The sequence below is a fragment of the Chlamydotis macqueenii genome, chromosome 9 (assembly GCF_036417535.1).
Source record: "Chlamydotis macqueenii isolate bChlMac1 chromosome 9, bChlMac1.mat, whole genome shotgun sequence".
Classification (NCBI taxonomy): domain Eukaryota; kingdom Metazoa; phylum Chordata; class Aves; order Otidiformes; family Otididae; genus Chlamydotis; species Chlamydotis macqueenii.
In genome coordinates this window covers 9,230,754-9,248,884 of record NC_141564.1, presented here as the reverse complement: position 1 = coordinate 9,248,884, position 18,131 = coordinate 9,230,754, and the positions used below count along the sequence as shown (strand labels likewise).

At 46.5% G+C, this 18,131-nt stretch overlaps 2 protein-coding genes across 2 annotated transcripts in view; one reads left to right on the top strand and one right to left on the bottom strand.

The window, feature by feature from the left end:
- Positions 1–3: 3 nt before the first annotated feature.
- TMEM41A (transmembrane protein 41A) lies at positions 4–2,266 on the top strand. The gene is made up of 5 exons (XM_086754417.1): positions 4–138; positions 232–385; positions 649–810; positions 1,337–1,475; positions 1,818–2,266. The coding sequence occupies exons 1-5, from the start codon at positions 41–43 to the stop codon at positions 2,036–2,038; spliced, it is 774 nt and encodes a 257-aa protein (XP_086610543.1). The 5' UTR covers positions 4–40; the 3' UTR covers positions 2,039–2,266.
- A 1,418-nt stretch (positions 2,267–3,684) lies between these two features.
- Positions 3,685–18,131, bottom strand: part of MAP3K13 (mitogen-activated protein kinase kinase kinase 13) — a 55,223-nt gene continuing 40,776 nt past the window's right edge. Inside the window, exons 8-16 of the mRNA XM_086754416.1 lie at positions 17,533–17,641; positions 16,459–16,568; positions 15,187–15,303; positions 14,530–14,667; positions 12,766–13,510; positions 11,160–11,230; positions 8,371–8,668; positions 7,583–7,680; positions 3,685–7,494 (exon numbers count right to left, since the gene is read on the bottom strand). Coding sequence (XP_086610542.1) covers positions 7,458–7,494; positions 7,583–7,680; positions 8,371–8,668; positions 11,160–11,230; positions 12,766–13,510; positions 14,530–14,667; positions 15,187–15,303; positions 16,459–16,568; positions 17,533–17,641 — 1,723 coding nt within the window. The 3' untranslated portion in view covers positions 3,685–7,457. The remainder of the gene's footprint in view (positions 7,495–7,582; positions 7,681–8,370; positions 8,669–11,159; positions 11,231–12,765; positions 13,511–14,529; positions 14,668–15,186; positions 15,304–16,458; positions 16,569–17,532; positions 17,642–18,131) is intronic.

The window sequence follows — 18,131 nt, the reverse complement described above, 5'->3', positions numbered from 1 at the left end:
CCCGCGGGGCGGGCGGGGGCAGCGGCGGGCCCAGCGCGGGATGTGGCGGCGGCTGGCGGGGCTGCTGCTCGTCTTCGCGGCCGCCACGGCCGCCCTCTGGCTGCTGTCGGCCCGGCTGAGCGCGGGGCAGGCGCGCAGGTGGGTTGCGGGCGCGGGGGTGGGATGGGGGGGGCGGTGAGGCGGGCCGGTGCTCCGGGGCTTCCCGCGTTCTTTCCCTCTTCCCCCCCTCAGCCCCCTGCGGTTCCCGTCAGACCTGGAGGAGCTGCGGGAGCTGGCCGAGGCGCTGCGGGACTACGAGCGGCAGCACCGGGGCGCGGCGCTGGGCCTCTTCTGCGCCGCCTACCTCTACAAGCAGAGCTTCGCCATCCCCGGCTCCAGCCTCCTGGTGAGGGCGGCGGCGGGGCCAGGCCGGGCCGGGGGGTGCGAGGCGGGAGCCGGTACGAGCCCCTCAGAGGGGCCCTTTGCCCCCCGTCCCGGACCAGGCGCTGCCTGCTGGGGCTGGGTGCAAGGTCAGTGCCTGGCTAGGGGAGTCGCGGCTCTGCCTGGACGAGACGAGTCTGCCCGAGGCTGAAGGCAGCCAGGCTGAGGGGACACGCGTGTGTGTGTGTCCCCTCCCACGGGCTCTGACTCCACGTTGTGCCCTGGCAGAACGTTCTGGCTGGAGCGCTTTTTGGGCCCTGGACCGGGCTGGTGCTGTGCTCGGTCCTCACGTCTGTGGGAGCCACTTTCTGCTATCTGCTCTCTGGTGCGTTCGGAAAGCAGTTCGTCGTCAGCTACTTTCCTGGTAAAGTGGCTCTGCTGCAAAGGAAGGTAAGGACAGGCTTGGTTCGGCAGGCACTCGGAATGCCCCCAGTTGAGGCTGCCTTTTGGGTTGACTTAGTAAAAAAATGAATACGTGCATCAGCTCAGTTAGGGGCCTCCTTTGACACAAGCTAAGAGTGGACTGCTCTCTCAGGAGCAAGCCTGTTTGCAAAGGGGGTGCATGGAAAATCCCACATCCCAAGGAAAATGGAAGATAATGCATTGATTGGGAAGCCTCTGTGCTCCAGAACTGCCTCCACCCATCCTGTGCTGTGTTGTACAGCTGGAGGTGGTTCTGCTATTGACTTCACAATCTCTCATTCAGGTTACATCCCATTTTCACTGCTTGTATGGAAGGGGCTGTCTCACCATTACGCTCCCATATATACATAAATTTGCCACTTTTCATCAGTTCTGGACTGATGTTTTGTTGTGGCATGTTAGAAGAAAACTTACATTCATTTTAGTATCGTGGACATTCAGATGTTACTGCTATCTGAAGAGCAGAAATAATCTGGAACGTTTCCCTTGGCAGGTAGAAGAGAACAGGAGCTGCTTATTTTTCTTCTTGTTGTTCCTGAGGCTCTTTCCCATGACACCAAACTGGTTTCTGAATCTCTCAGCTCCCATTTTAAACATTCCTGTGTCCCAGTTCTTCTTCTCCGTTCTCATCGGTAAGGCCTAGGGAGATCGTCTGAGGGGGCAGCGGGACATTGCCTCTCTCCTCACCGCTCAGCCTTGGGAAGCACGCTGAGCTGGGGAAGGCAGACTGGCAGGGTCGTAACTGTGACTGCCCCATTCAACTCTTTGCCTTCATCCCACCCTTATACTCCAGGGTCTCAGAGCATTTTGCAAATATGTGTGTGTCACCAATGCAGCAAAGTTTTGAATCACACCCCATTCTTTCCATTATAGATGCAGACCCCTGCGTCTGGCCTTGGGCAAGGACACATTTGAGCTGCTTTTACATCAAGGGGTTGCTAACAGGGTTGTTTTTTTGGTTCTGATTCTTTCAGGTCTTATGCCATATAACTTCATCTGTGTGCAGACAGGAGCCATTCTGTCACAAATCACCTCTTTGGATGCCATTTTCTCCTGGGCCACGCTGCTCAAACTGCTTGCAATGGCTGTGGCAGCATTGATACCAGGGACTCTCATCAAGAAATACAGCAAGAACCACTTCAAGCTGGACGAAGACAAGCATGCTCAGTTACTCAATGGCAAAAAGAGCTTGTGATGGCTCAGATGCCCCAGATGGTGGGGGACTGCGTCACAAAAGCCGCAGGTCTCTGTTCCTGTGGGTTATATTCTGCATGCTCTGTGCCACCATGGACCAAGGACAATTGCAGTTTTTAATCGTTCTTCTCATCTAAGAGGAGGTGTGAGGTTTTTATTTTTAATGAATGTTTAACTGTGCATGTATCTTGCACGGAGAGCGCTATACAGGGGCTTTGTGAACACTTCAGTTAATGTGCCTGTTTCCTTTCAATTAGCCTGTGTCTCCAGTGTGCATCAGGGTATTGCCAGCCCACTGCAAATGTATTGGCAATGAAAAAAAATAATCGGGAGTATTAGCATCCCATGAGGAAGACAAATCAGAACCCCTTAGTCCCTTCCAGCTCTTGAACATGGAGGCCAAGCACTGCACTGCCTGTGGTCCCCCTACCAGCCCAAGTCACAGGCTTCCCTTGGGCTCCCGCACTTCCCAACAAGTCCAGGTTTGCGAGTCCAGCTAGTCTCAATGGTGTGACTGATTTGGCAGCAGACAGCTGCTGCCTGCTCTGAGAACCAGGCAGGCTGGTTTTCTGCCCAGCCTCATCCCTTGGCACCAAGGAGTCCACAGCACACAGGGCTGTGCTGAGCTGCAGAAGCTTTACCTATTTTTCACCACCACTCTAGTAGCAATATTTCCCAACCCCAGCCAGGCCCTACTCCCTCCTCACCCTGCCCTCTCCAAACCTAAACTTATTTAGCATTTTTGGCCTAAAATGGCAAACCATGCACTTCTGTGCTGTTAGGTGCGGTAGCACAAGTACCAGTTGAGAAAAAGTACTATGTTTCAGGGTCCTTTTACCTTCTGCAGGAGAGCTTGCACAGTTGTAGAAGACTTCGTCTGTCTTTCAGATGTTCAGTAAGCATTCAGGTTTTGGGGCCAGCTATGAGCTGCCTGAATGTATCATTCCTATGTCAGCACGCATGAGATTGTTCCATGGCAGTGGCCGCTACTCCCCACAAAGGCTAAAGGCGGGGGAAAAAAAAAAAAATATGTGCCTGGCTGAAAGTGATTTGTCATTGAGAAACACCTTTAAATCTACATATGCTTACATATAACTAAAAGGTTTCCAAATAAGCAGGTAGGCTCTGCCCCAGTTGCTGGAGAACAGTAGCCCTCAGGGATGATATGATGTTCCTGCGTTTTTGGTATTTGCACCTCCTTGCTCTGTTGTCCATGAGTGTCCTCCACTGTGAGGATAAAGTAAACTTTCTGGCATGGAAGAGGGCGGATAGGAGACCCCAGAGCACTCAGAAAGCCGACAGAGTGAATGCTTCATCCATTTTAGCACCTTCCCCACCAGCAGGGTTGGAACTGAGTCGGACAGCAAGGTTCCCAGGACGAGAAGTCATGGTTGCAGTTCAATCCCCCAGCTCACATTGCAAAAATCACTCATTTGACAAGAGCAAAGTGGACACATAGCTGGCAGGCTATGTGTGTCCAATTAAGCCTCTGCTCTGCTACTTGGAGCTCCCAGTAGTTCCAGTTCAGCTGTGTTCAGAGACAGGTAACAACAAGCTGCTCACTAACATAATGTTATTAAAAGGCTTCGTGACATCCCAAAGTACACGAGAAACCATTCCCAGATCACCAGACCAGCCCGAGAAGCATTGAAGTACACTGGCTTTTATTCCATGCATTGTTTGCTTTGATAGTCATTCTTGTTTCCATCACTGTACACTGTTCAATACAAAAAAAATCAAGTTTGTATCAGGAATCCGCAGAGCAGGGAGGAGAGAGATGAACACTACTGGACAGGGCCAAGATGAAATGGTTACTTAACACGACAGTGGGGAAGGCAACATTCAGCTCTGGGAGAAAATCTAGGCTAGTGTTCAGGAGCTGTCAGCAGCCATGGGAACTGGATCAGGGTAGTTGGGATGCTGAAAAGGGAACCCACGGTTTACTTCTGTCCTGCAAATGCGGTGTCGCTGCGAAGAGGAAGCAGGCCGGTTATGCCTCTCAGCATAAAGTGCGAGGAACCATGGCAGAGGCACCCACTCCACAGCAACGTGGAGATCACGTCTGTGTGCAATTCTGGGTAGGCTTCACTAATGAAAATGCTTATATAACCCCCCACAGAACTGACAGCAACCATCCCGGGCTCACGGGGGGCTGCTGAGCCACCCCTGCCCACACACAGCCAAGGGCACAAGCTGCGTGTGCAGGGAGAGGCTGCGATTACACCTCCACAAGTACAGGGTTACATGTTTAGGCAAGGGGAGGCAGCCCTAGTGGCAGTCCCAGCGGGACGCTGCATAGTAGGCAGCAGTTAGGAGGAGCGACGCTGGACCCTGACAGTGCAATGACCTGGGCGTGTAAAAAAAAAACTAGAGCTAGGTGAGGCAGCAGACAACCTGGAGGGTTCAGCTCTGTTTTTCCAGGCTGCAGAACGGGCCAGCACATCCCTGGGCAAGGACAGGGAGGAATCAGCACACACCCAGACAGCTGGCCCAGAAGGGTCCCAAAAGCCCAGATATCAAAGCTTCTGTGCATCTCTGCAAGCCCAGAGGAGCTTCATCACATGGTGGAGGAGCTCTAAACAGAGACCACAGCTACCAAAACCCCTCTTGGGATCTTTTTGTTAGGGACTGAATGATCACAGACCAAAGTCCCTGCACGGAGACTCCGACAGGCCTGAGCCGGAGGCAGCTCTGCTTTGGGCTATTGCAGTAGGGCTGCCCTCAGAAACCAGCGCTGCCCGCAGGCTGTGGGCACCGCAGGGCCATGGACTGGACTGACATGGCGCTGCCCACAGTCAGTGAACAACCCTGCCTGTGGGAGCTCAGGAAGCCTGGCAGATCTGAGCAGCGGAGTCTCTCCAGGGGTGTGAGGCCTGGCATCCTCTGCTGTGGTGGACATTTACACATAGTTTGGTCTTGCTCTTTGTGTGCACGTGGAGTGCACACAGTTCTCCACTGCTAAGTTCCTGCACCTCAGCCTCCAGCTCCCTGAGTAACTATCTGCACGACCTCTTCCACACCATGACAGCAAAGCTATCTCTGGCCCCGCCACCTCCTCCTGCTGCTGGCCAAGAGACAGATAACATTTAGGAGGAGGAATGAGGGGTGGAAAGAGAGAGGATACAAGAAACAAGACAGAAAAGAGCTTCACTCCCCTCTGCATTCTGCCTCCATCCAGAGCTGAGTATTGCTGCTGCAGGCAGGGGTGAGCTGGTTGCTCCCTCTCCTCTCCAGCAGCCTGTTTGGTCCTGCACTTGTGATCCACCATGCCAATCCACTGCTGGCCACCCCTGATGCCCAGAGCAACTGCCTTCCTCTCAGCTTGTCCTTTTCAATGCTCCTGCCTGGGGATCTTGTGAAGGTTATTCACTTTGTGATCAATTCAAAAGCCACTCGCTCCCTGATCACCATTCCCCACCAGCTCAGGAGCTGCCAACTCTACCGGCAACATGAGCAAATTGCAGATTCGACCACGAGGAATATCACAGGGCCCACGGGGCTGACTGCATCCATCCCTCTCAGACCAGCCTTAACAGGTTCTCTGCCCCAGTATAACAGCATCCTTGGAAATCACAACAGGCAGCAACTACTGACAGCTGCTGAGACCAGCTCTGCTCCCATCCCCTGCAGCGACCAGGGAGAAGGTAACATCACACAAACAGATTACAATTGTGCTAGCGGTGAAGCCAACCTTCTGATCTACAGAAATGATAATAAATAATAAAATAACATCATAACTTAAGATCTGTGTGTAGTCCAGCTACAAAAATTTAAAAATATGGGATAATTTAACTCATACAATACTGCTCTCTCTATAAGTAAGACATTTTCCTTCATTTTGCCATGAGGCTATAAATTACCACAGTTAAATTCAAACCAATATTTTAACATAAAATGTAAACACACAAAGCAACAGAAGTACCTGTCCATGGTCCATTCCTGCCGTTCATCTCAGGCTGGTGTGCCAGTCTGCAGAGCAGCACCCAGCAGTGCAGCTGTGCGCCCCACGTGCGTGGCACAGCTGTGCCAGCCAGCACGCTAGGAAGGGCAGAGTGAAAGCTCTTGCAGAGGGACATAACTAAGGTGGGGGGGGGGGGGTAAACGTGCTCTATCATTTTGTTCTCTTTAAATATTTAGATTTAGAAGAGTAGTGTTTGAAGGGAAGGCACTATGAGTTCTATCAGAAAACAAATTTTTCTCATCTGCTAATGCCTCAGCCTGTCACATACCAGTACTGTCCTCACTTTCACCTGCAGAGTTTCAGCTTGAAGGAGAAACAGGCCTCAGGGTACACCCAAGACACAGCTGTGCCACAGCCACCATCAAGATTCCCTGTGCAACCTGTTTTGCAGAAAGCCTGACATGAAGGGCAGGCAGCTGTTAATGCTTTCAAGAATGTACAGTGAATAAGGAGACATAGCAGGGCTGACCCTCTTATCTAGGCCAATGATTCCCAGTCTTCCCCCTCAACATACAGCTCTCTGCTGGTTATCGATGCTGTTGTAGGTGAGAGACTGTTTCTCCAAGTCCAGTACAGGCATCTCCAGTTTCCTCCCCAGAAGAGTGCTCAGGCTCTGCAGAATGTGCTTTCCACGGTTTGCAAGTTCTTGCTTTTCCAACACTGATTTGATTGATTTCTTTGACTGACTGAAACAGACAGGAGGTAAGAGGAGGAAGTAAACTGGGAAATGGCACACTGCATCTGAAAGAGGTTTCCCTGCTCAACTGGAGATCAACACTGCCAGAGGGAAGCAAGGACGATGTTAAGAAGTGCTCTTATACCAATTCTCAAGAGGACGAGGTTAGAATACATTTGCAGGATCTCACAACAAAATGCTGATTAAAAAAAGAAACTAAAAATCCTTAAAATAAAACCCACTATTACATTCCTGGGGATGTATCAACTCAGAAGACCCTGGATGTTAGCACCTCGGTACCAATTTTCTCCAGGAACATGTCCACCTTCTGATTAAAAATGACCCAGCTGGTTATACTGAATATGCTTTGTTCACAGGTTACCCTATAGTAAGGTCTTTTTATGCTTCCTCACTTGATAAGACTGAGTGGTTTCGTTTTCTTGATCTGTTCTCCAATCTTCAGGGCCACGAGGCCTGGTCCCCTGTGAAAGCAGCAAGAGAATCCCCCTGCGTTTGTACACAAAGCTGTCCAGGCAGGACTCCCAGGATGTTTCTCTGCAATGTGCTTGCTTTCTGAACTTTTTTTTTTTTTGCAACAAGTCTGTGTGTCTATAAATACAATCCACTCTTTACAGTAAAAAGTGTTAAAATGTCAAAAAAATAAATATCCATGTTACAGTAACTAGATTATTCAATAAAATACATCCCTGCCATTCTTGATTGAAATGCTCAAAGAGAATTAATTTCATTTGGACATTTTCCAGAGATTCGGGTTATTGCAAATCACTCCTGGGGTGGGAAGGAGAAGCATCTTCTCTTCCTGTAAAGTGTGATGAAGGGGAATGAAGTGGAACCTCAGGGAAATCAAAATGCCAGTATCAGGAAGCTTTGGGGGAGATCTGTATTACCAAGTAGCAGAGCTGCAGGGCTTATTGGTCCTGACTGTGGCATCAGAACACTCCCCTTCAGAAGAGTCACAGTCTGATTCTCCGAACTGTGCTGGGTTCTGCAAAGCAAAAGGAAAGGGGAAGACTTGAGCAACATTCCTGTACTGCAGATCAACCACACCATCCCAATCTGTAACAGCAGACAGGCAAAGGTCACCACCAGCAGAGAAGGAGAGACTGGCAGCACACAGGAGATAGCAACAGCACACAGCCGCCCTGCCAAAGGTCACTGTCTCGCCTCAACAAGGGGACAGCAGAAAAATATCAGCACTACCAAACAGACATGGAGTTATGAGAAGATAGTGCAGCAGGCTCTGCCCCACCCCTCCCGAACACTGAAAGACAGTAAAAGGAAGAAAATAATTCTAGCTTTGTCAGCAAGGCTGCTGATGGACAAGTTTGAGGCAGATAGTTTATATCCATTCAGTTTCATTATCTACTTTATGTGTTATTTTTTATCCCACTTAATGCAACTGCAAATCTGATGGCCTCCCAATATCACACTCTTCTTGACTGGCAAATTATGTTAAGCTTGCTTTGTGCTACTTTCCCTTGTCTACTCATCTGGCCGAGTATGAGAAAGACTGGGTATTTAAGCAGCTGCTTTGCTGTAGTACATCTAACACAGCATTTCCCAGGCAGTCATCCAACTTTCTGCTCCTTGGATTCTTTTTCATAACGATTTATGGGTTGGTTTTTTTTTTTTTTTTTTCTACTCAGTAGACGGAAGAGGGGATAATTAAACTCACCTCACAACTGTGTTCATCTGCACAAAGTTTGCCCAGAGACATCTGAGTCTTGACTCTCCGCACAGCACACTCTTTGTCTGAAAGCCCATCAGACTGGGTGGAGATTTCAATGGGGATCTCTGGAGTCTGGGACAACATGTCCTCCAGCTTCTCAGCCAGCTCATCTTCCAGCTTGGCGGCGAGCTCATCCGGGCTGTTCGAATGGTCGCTTGTGTTCCCCTCCTCTCCATCTGACACAGAGAAGTTCTCTGAGCTGAAGGTTGAGTAGGACTGGCAGCTACTAATGCAGCGGTGAGGTCTGCAAACCAGGAGAGTAGTTCAGCTTGTATCACAGTGCCTCTGATTGCAGAGGAAAAGCAATTCCCTGGGTGCTATGTTTGGCTACCCTGCTACAACTGGCCTCAATAGACCACACTTCTGGTACCCACTCAGCTCTGGGTGAGCCTGTCCCCAGGAGCCCACTGCCAGATAGAGAAGTTATAGCTTCTCAGTGGACAGGTTTCTGTGCACACTCTCACTGCACAGAGTAAGAATGAGCTGGCAAGCCAGCCCAGCATTACAGTTTGAACATAAGGAACTCTGTTTCCGACATGCAGCACGGGTACCAAGCAGCTTTCTTTCGAGACATATATCACAATCAAAAGCCTCACAACATTAGTAGTGCAGTGAATGCAGAGTGGCTGCTACATCCTTACACAGGTTCCCCCAACAAACCTCTGATCTTCCTCTCTGGAGCATGCAATGCAGAGCAGATTTTTGCACCTGAACTTTTAACTGGCATCTTCAGCACCAATAAGAACAGGGCTCACTCACTGTAACAGCAGCCCAGGCTGCTCAATCTTGTTCTCCCTACCAGGTATCACTCAGGAACAGTGCATACAATACTGTCTAGCTGCTTCTCCACACTGGGCTAAGGGCTTGATCCTTCCAAAAATGTCTTTGAGCAAAACAGGTCCTATCTCTAGAAAAGGCTTTACATCAACTCTCCAAGAGCCTCTTCCCACTCTAAGAACACATCTCCAGCTGAGTCATAACTGATCTGCAAGGCTGGCAGCAAGAGCTCTGCAAAGTGTTGGGCTGCCTTTCACATCTTGGAGCTATGGAAATCTACGACGTTTTGAATTTAGTTCAAAATCTGCATCTTTAAATTAATATGCTCTTATTTAGTCTTGTCTGCTACAAGTTCATACTATCTGATCTGCCCTGGAGCATATTTTTTTTTTAACAGTCCTTTTTCCCAAAGAAAGGCTGTACTGTAGGGTTCAAGCTAATTCAACTGGGAATATCTGCACCTGGCAGTGATCTCAACAGCCAGGCTAGAATTTAGGTATGTGCTCTCAAAAAGCAAGCTCACAGTGACTTGAATGTGGAAATTGCCTCATGCCAGGATTCAACAGTAATGGTACAAAATATCAGTTGACTGAACATGCCGGGAGACCCACAACAGGTCATCATATTGAATTCAGGAAAAACAATTTGTCTTCCAAGTTAGTAAATCACAGAGGAAGCAACAATCACACAAGAACTGTATGAGGCAGAAAACTCATCTAGCCTGGCAGTCTGTCTCCAGCCCTAGGCAGGAAGAAATACTCTGGGAAAAGCACGAGGACAGGGAGTGCAGAGCCTGCTTTTTCCTGGCATATCTTCCAGGTTTGTACCATTCAGCAGATCAGACTTCTGAGCTGGAGACCAAACCCAGATAACAGTGCTTAACAGCCACTGATGGATCTATACTCCATAAATTTAACACGACTAGTTCATGTTTTGATTTCCATAGCATACCTTGACAATGAGCTCCGCATCTGAAAATGTTTTGGATGGAAAAAGCACTTCCTTTTGCTCATTTTAAGCCCCCTGTCTGCTTTACTAGGCATCCCTAACAGGAATGTGAGGCATCATTCCTCCTCTATTTTCTGAACATAACTCACAATTTCATGCACCTCCAGTATTGCTTCCCTTTCTGCTAGACAAAGATTTCTCAGGGGTTTAATCTCTTCTTCTATGGAAACCATCTCTAACCATTCTTGTCACACTTCTCCATACCTTTTCAAATTCTAACATGGTCTTTGAACTGGGGCAATGAAGGTGGCATTCAGGATTCAAGCTGCAGGTGTGCCATAGATGTATATAACAGCAGAGAAACTTTTATTTTCTTCTCTGCTCCTTTCCTAACATCCCTTGACCTATTTGCCCATTGGATCACTTCTGCACTTCAAGCAGCTGCTTTCATAAAGCTACGGGACCAATTCCATGATCTCTTTCCTGAGCACTGGTCTGTAAAGCCTGCTATTACCTATGCCTAGGTAGAAACACACCCTCAAGTCTCTTATGTTACAGGCAATGCCACCAAATTTGATTGGCTGTGTTGTCACCTGGCTCTTCAATCCTACTTGAATTCCACTACAAAGATACCGGAGTCAGCCCCACCGCAGCAAGAGTTAATAAACAACATTTGAAAGATTTCACAAAAGGTCCCAACATCCAGTAAGTCTGAGTGGTGAAACAGCTGCAGCAGCTTATTTTTATAGGCTGAATAACGTTATCAAGTGTGATCAAGTTGTGCTACAAACAGCCTGCAGCAGAAAAGCTGTGCTGGAGAAAACATCTCAGAACAGGCTGAAAACAGTGAGTGAACATGAAGGATCACTGAGGGCAGATGGGACGCACTGAATGCAGTTCTGTTCTTTTGCCAGCACCTTCCACAGTTTCAATGCTGGTGTGCAGCTGCTATCACAGTGCTCCTGAGCTTTGTCCCATCAAAGAGAGATTAGAGTGAATTCACCTTTTACCTTTGTCTACGAGGAAACTCCACTTCACTGTCTACTTCACCCTCTTCCTCTTCTGAAGAATCATCACCACTCTGAAAGAAAAGAAGGACAAGAATGGTGTCACATTTGTGAAAGAAAAAACATGCAACTACATGGCTGCCTCTTGGTCCTCCAGGACAAAGTCACTGTGTCAACGCACTGCAACAAGAAAATAACCTGCATATCTGTGAAAAATGAGTCAGATCTCTTCTTACCAGGAGATTATGTCAGGCAGTCTTAGTGCTGCCATTTCTGAATTTGGAGTGATTGACTGAAATACACTGGAGTACTTTAGCAGGCACTGAGTGCACAATGTTCTGGATTTTTACAGAAGCAAATCAAGTCATTAGTATCACAGTGAAATCCACATAAATTATTGAGCTGATCTGGCACTCCTGGCTGTATGATTTTGATCCTCTTCTAGATGAGTTCATCATGGAGCAGGATGGGGGATGACACAGCCTTTGCTGGTGGGTTTCACCAACTAGGAAAACTTGAGTTTTGTTCCATTCTCTACCTCAGTGAGCATAGAGCCTTTTACTCTCCTTTTCTGATCCAAATCCACCTCCTGTACTTTTGGTTTTCACAGCCTCCTTCTATCCTATCCAACCTGCCAACACCTCATTCAGACTCAGCCTCTGTCTCATCCCATCCCCCTGTAATATGAGGTTCTCCTCCCTTCATTCTAGGTACTCATTCTCTTTTCCTTCACTTTTACACCTAGGCCCCATTTTCCTGCTCTTTGAACTCCACTCAGACTGGTTCCTACTTCTCTCACTGCCTGGGTGGAAGCAGGAGGAATGAAGAACTATTTCTGTATAACTGTGCCATAACATCTTTTTGACTCTTGCAAATCTTCACAAAATACATGAGAACTACCACTTTCAATCAAGGGGGACAGTTTCTGGCAGGTGCAGCAAAGACACATCCCCAAGACCATGGCAAATGTTGAATTTCTGTTCCGAGACACAGCAGCACTACAGATTCTCAATGAAACTGTTGCATTACATTTAACATCACCAAAATAATGCATTTACCCCTTCCTTCATTTCGAGAAAGGCTTGAAAACATTTCGAGAAAGGCTTGAAAACATTTCGAGAAAGGCTTGAAAACATTTCGAGAAAGGCTTGAAAACATTTCGAGAAAGGCTTGAAAACATTTCGAGAAAGGCTTGAAAACATTTCGAGAAAGGCTTGAAAACATTTCGAGACTGTTTCAACAACAAAAATTCAGTAGACCAAGTTTCAACTCAAACAAAAACTGGCTAAATTGCAAGTAAGAGAACTAGGCCCTACCAAAACCACATTTGACAACCCTCTTTATTAGCAGTGTGCTCTATTATGCCTACGATACTTCTCAATAAAATTGACTTTAAAAGTATGTCTAGACCACAAAGTGAAGTTCAGCTAGGCATGATTTCTTTAAGATAAAGTTGTACATGTAACTCTGCTGCTACGTGCGTGGGAAAGATGGCTTTGCTACTATCCTGTATCCAGACACCAGCCTATGCTACACACCTTTTGGTGTAGAGGGAAAAAGAGGAGCAAGCTTTGGGATTTTTTTTCAAATCACAATGCTTTGTCCTTACCTTTTGAAGGGGTCTGGCTTTGCAAGGCAGCACTGAGGAAGCGATGTGCTGGGGAGTGCCTAGGGCAGATGCTGACTTACAGCTGCTGAAGCCCTCTTCCTCCATCTTCTCAACAAACTGTGCATTTTCATATAGGGAAACAGATGTTGGTGACTGAGAATGGCTCATCCCTGTTTCAACAGATGACATTTGTACCTGACTACTGTCCTCGTCCCTGCACTGAAGACAGGAATTATATGGATCTGTTTTGCAACACTCCCAATGATCAGCTTTGCTTTCGTTGCTCTCCAGATTCCTTCGGCAGTCTGCTTCCATGGCAGCGGAGATGAGATCGGGGCTGGAACCAGACATCCGCCTTTGCGCGTGGTTACTGAGAGGGCTCCGCAGCGCTGCTGCAGGGCCAAAGTACCTTAGGTTGTTTGCGCAGTTTGCAATATCTTGTCCGTGGGCATGAAGCCGTGAGTGATGGCCATGGGGATGGCTGTGGCCAGGTTGCTGTGGTAGGCTGGGATGATGAGACTGATTATGAGGTGGAGGTGGCGGTGCATCATCTTGCACTGGCTGGTTTTTCAAGATCCCTGCAAAATCATTGTAGCTGCCTTTGCTGTTCCCTCGGCGGTGACGTGGCTTACTGCGGTAGCGGCTTTTGCCACCCAGTGTTGACATTTTGGGACTTCCTGAGACTGGTGAGCCATTGGATGCTGCTTCTGTGCTGGGTATGCCCTCTGACTTCAGTAGATCTGGCCTGAGAGACAGTCAGCAGAAGTTACATATTAAAATACAAACTAAGAAATTACATCGGCTCAGAGCCAGGATGAAGAGACAGCTGTAGCCATAAGCACATTCTGCTTTCTGAAATCTACAGGCTTCCCTCCCCTTCAGCTGTTTGACTTCTGCATTTTGTTTCCTTTGATTCTCTCCACTCAATGTCCTTTTTGTTCAGCCCATCATGCTCTACACTCTTTTCTTGCTGCTTTTTCCAGTATCTGCCACATACTCTCCTTTTTCTGCTCTTATTTTGATGTTCTGTTCCCAAAATAGCTCCCTCCTAAGACCTTGGTGTAGGGCATGTCTTTTACTGTGTGCATATACAATCTCAGCACAATAGGGTCCCAATCTGCTGATGGTTATCAGCCTGCTCATTTCAGAAGTGCATGTGGTTATTAATTCAGAAGCAATTATTCACTGTTAATCAGGACTCTTTAACTACTGGAAATCCCAGAAAAGGGAAGAATAAAATAGACAGCTCCTCTGAAAAAAAAAAAAAAAAAAAAAAAAAAAAAAAAAAAAAAAAGGTCTCACTTTCTGAAAGTCATGCAGAAGAGAAATAGCTGAAAGGACAGCATGAATTCCCAAATCTTAAATCCCAGTTTAATTCCTCAATAATGAATCCATCCTCCCCGAGGACTGGCTAATTTCCACACAATTCAAGTCAAGGATAATCTAACTGGTTTTTGGTTGGATGGTTAGGAATTCAAGACACAGGTTAGATACCTGCTGTCAAAGCACCATCATCTGTGAAAAAACCATATGGACCAAACGGTTCCAGGGAGCTGCCCAGGTAGAAAGAATGGCAGGATTCATCCCTTTTACCTTAAGATAATTAAACAGTTGTGGTTCTGGGGATCAGACCAGCACAAAGCGTGAATAATCCTTTGGCTTGTCCTGTGTTGTCATCAAACTCAAAGGGAAGTAAGCTGCCTGCTCATCTCAATGGGGATTTACTGCTGGTTCTGGGTACAGAACTAGGTTGTTACTTCTTACCGTTTAGTCTGGCTGCCTGGTTTATGGGAGACCCCTTTCCTCTTCATCAGCTTCTCCACTGTATTGGGATGGATTATTGGTCTGACTGGATGGCGTTTGTAAGTCCCAGGATATTTCTTTTCCACTGCTTGTTCCCTCCTAAAACATTGGGGAAGAAACCGAACAGATCAGTTCCCTCTTCATCCAACTGCAGCTCCTGCTGGACAGAAACACAGCTCCACTGTGAGCACACTGCATGCCTGTTTCTCAGCTATGGCTGGGTACAACATAACATGCTGTTCTGGGAAAGGACAGTCGTTTTCTAAATTCTCTCTGCAGACATCAGGCAGTTGGAACAGGGCCCTGGTGCACAGTCCAGAAACAGTACCGCTTTTCCCTTTACAAAGGGGCCAAAGGATGCCAACACCAAATGGGAAAGGTGCCTTTCTCCCAGTCAGTAAACACTGGGTAAAGATATGTGCACTAAGTGGTCTGCAGTAATCTACTCTTAAGGGGCCTCTCTCTTTTTGCCAGGTCTTTCTTTACCCCAGAAGTTTGTCAGGGGACACTAAACCTACAAGTACCACTACACAGTTCAGAAATGAAGAACTGCAGTTTTTTCCTCCTGTAGGGATATTGCCAGGGACACAGCATGCCATTATGCCCAGAGATACATACTTTATAAGCTCCTTCTCACGGACCTCCAGCTGCAGCATAATAGCACTGAGCTCCATGTATAAGTTATTGGCTCGCTCCAACTTCCTCTCATAGTGTTCGCGGATATCTAATGCATGTCTGAAAAACAGAAAAATCATTATTCCACAATCTGATGTACATGGACCAAGAGAGGATAATAAAGAAGAGTACAGGTGCTTTAGGAAAAGGCCTTCTAGAAGTCAAATTTACCAGCTGTATTGCACTGAATAATGATTAAGAGCTTGATACAGCAATGAATCATTATATGATTTAGAAAGCATTTAACAGTCTTGAAAGAGTGGCAACACTTCTCACTAAAGAAGCTGCAAATGCCTTGCACGCACCCATAAGCCCTTTGGCCAAGCCCTGATCATCCTGTTTGCAGAGAAGGGGTAAGTAAGCTTCTAAAGAAAAAAAAGGAAGAAGTAATCTGTTAATATTTCATAAACAGCAATATACTCTTACAGTACAGTATACTTGCAGAAGATATCTTGAACCACAGCTGAATGATGTGACCATCAAAAGCTCCCTACAGCTAGGGAACACTGATCAACAACTACCTCAAGCTGGCTGAACAAAGTTTCCTTTGGTTTTTCAGGTTTAACACAGAACTGCTACTTGTTGTTTTATGTTTCTCTCATAACTATATTTGCAAATTTGTATCACAGAGGTAACACTTTCCTTTCTTAAATAAACATTCTGCCTTCATTTTTAAGTAGGTTTATGTTCAAAATTAATTACAGTGGGCTGACACTGTGTTCACTCCCAGTGGGCTGGGAGTGTGTTCACTTCCCTGGAAATAACTAATCCAAAGAAAGTACTAGTGCAGAGAAAGCTCACAGCAAACTGCGAGATGCATTCTCTCCCAAGATGGATGTACTTGCTTCAATTCAGGCAGAAAGATTCCCTAGTAAACACACAAGCCTTTGCCTCTTTTGCCTGGAGCAAACAATTCAGATTGCCCAAGAGCAGGCACAGCTTCCACTGTTTCTCTCTCTATAGCCTTCCCCTAGTCAAGGAGTGTTCAAGGTCTAGGGCATGCCTGTGGGACTCACAAGGAATTTAGGCTGCCCAAATTTATGCCACCAGGAATACTGAGTCCTGTTTTGGGATCGCGAGTACAAGACAAGCATGAAAACAGTCATGGGCTGGAGCACATGTCCTGTGAAGAGAAGCTGAAGGAGCTGGGCTCATTTAGCTGGAGAAGGCTGGATGGGAAAAGTGAGCAGTAAACATAAAAGACTGTCAACAGACCTCAGCTCTTCTCTTCGACGACGAATCAATTCTTCATCTAGCCGGTGGATACAAGTTCCTTCACTTTTAATTTTCTCAAAATGTTTCTTCACTTCTTCTCTCCATTCAGCCTAGGGAAGCAATTTACTTTCAGGTATTTACAAAGGATTGGGATCCCTGGTTGCACCAAAGAAAAACTCTTGGGCAACATTCTTTGCGTCTGCATAAAACTACAGGTTTAGGTTGAAAACATGTTTCTGTTAGCTCAATTATTTTGAGTAATAAGATTGCAGCATGTTTAGTTTCAGCATTTTCAAATGCTATTTCCAATTTTGTGCTCCAATTAGATAAGTTAAAACATATCTGCATTTTCTAAAAAATACTTTTTAAAATTCCTAAAGCTGTTTTCATCCTAGGACACGTTCTTCTGTTTTAGCATTTAAAGTAAACAGCTTATGATTTGGAAATCTGTATTCATGACAACAATGACTGTCACCAGGGTGATACTAACTTTATTTGCCCCTTGAAACCCTGGTTCTTGCAGTTTTAATAAACACACCCACTTCTTCACATACACCCCAACACTGTATAGATTCCCTATACCGGAGGCAAGGTTTCATTCTCATTCCCTCCTTGGGAGCAGATAATATCTCACTTGGTAGGACTCAGAGGAATCTAAGAACATACTTTTAGATCTACCCTGAAAGTCCCACAGTCCCCCCACTGCACTGTAACAGCTCTTTATCCCACTGGTTGCCCTGCTTGTCTTCACTATAAATGCAATGGTTCAACTCTTAGCAGTCTTATAGTCTCCTGTACAACAGGTCTGGGACAACAGCTGGGAGCAGAACATCTGAAGTCAGCAGTCTCAGGGAGAAGTGAATGAGACAACGCTGAGTTTCTGAATAAAGTCAGCAGATGTCTTCGTTTGTGAGAGCATGGGTAAAAGATTTTAAAATATCCATCAGTTTGCCTCTCCTCAGGAATCAAGCTAGAATCATGGATCTGGACTTTTGCTGTACTTAGTGCAGCCTTTGAAATTAGATCCTTGGAGCTAACTCTTGTACTCATGGATGAGAGCCATTCTCCAGTTACCTGTGATTTGAAATAGGTTTCCTGAGGAGTAGCCAACACATCAGCAGATGCGATATCCAGGTGCATCAGTGTCTGCCGGAAGGAGGGACGATTCCGTGGCTTGCTCTGCCTGAAGCAAAACAGATAAATACCCAAGCATGACATGAGGTTAACATTGCTAGCCTCTCCTATCCTTCTGAAAGGGTTTCTCACTAGAACATATTCTCTGAATCGTGTAGCTGACGGATTACAACAAAGGAGCTTTTCTGGTTCTCTCTTTTGCTGAATATGTGTTTATTGTGCTAGAACTGTTTTGTATTCATTTTTTTTTGTTTGTGATGATCTATTCTGATGAAAACCATTTAAAATACAAAAAAAAAAAGTTATTACAAAGTGAAAGACAGGATACAAACTAAAACTGTTCCTGACTTGTTCATCAAGGAGAAATAGATCTCGGTTCATTATCCTGTTAATTTCCAAATTTGATAATGGGAATACTCCATCTAGTAGAAATTATAATTTACATTCACCAAAACAGGGTGAATGTAAAATGTATTTATGTTGCCACACAGCACACACCTCAGCCTACACAGTATTGCAATGCACTGGCCATCTCTGTA

What these genes read in the sequence shown, in the direction of transcription:
- TMEM41A (XM_086754417.1), top strand. Translation starts at nt 41, where the DNA reads ATGTGGCGGCGGCTGGCGGGGCTGCTGCTCGTCTTCGCGGCCGCCACG. An exon ending in TGGCTCTGCTGCAAAGGAAG is followed by an intron (nt 811 to 1,336) that starts GTAAGGACAGGC and finishes TTCCCTTGGCAG; the next exon opens with GTAGAAGAGAACAGGAGCTG. An exon ending in CTTCTTCTCCGTTCTCATCG is followed by an intron (nt 1,476 to 1,817) that starts GTAAGGCCTAGG and finishes TGATTCTTTCAG; the next exon opens with GTCTTATGCCATATAACTTC.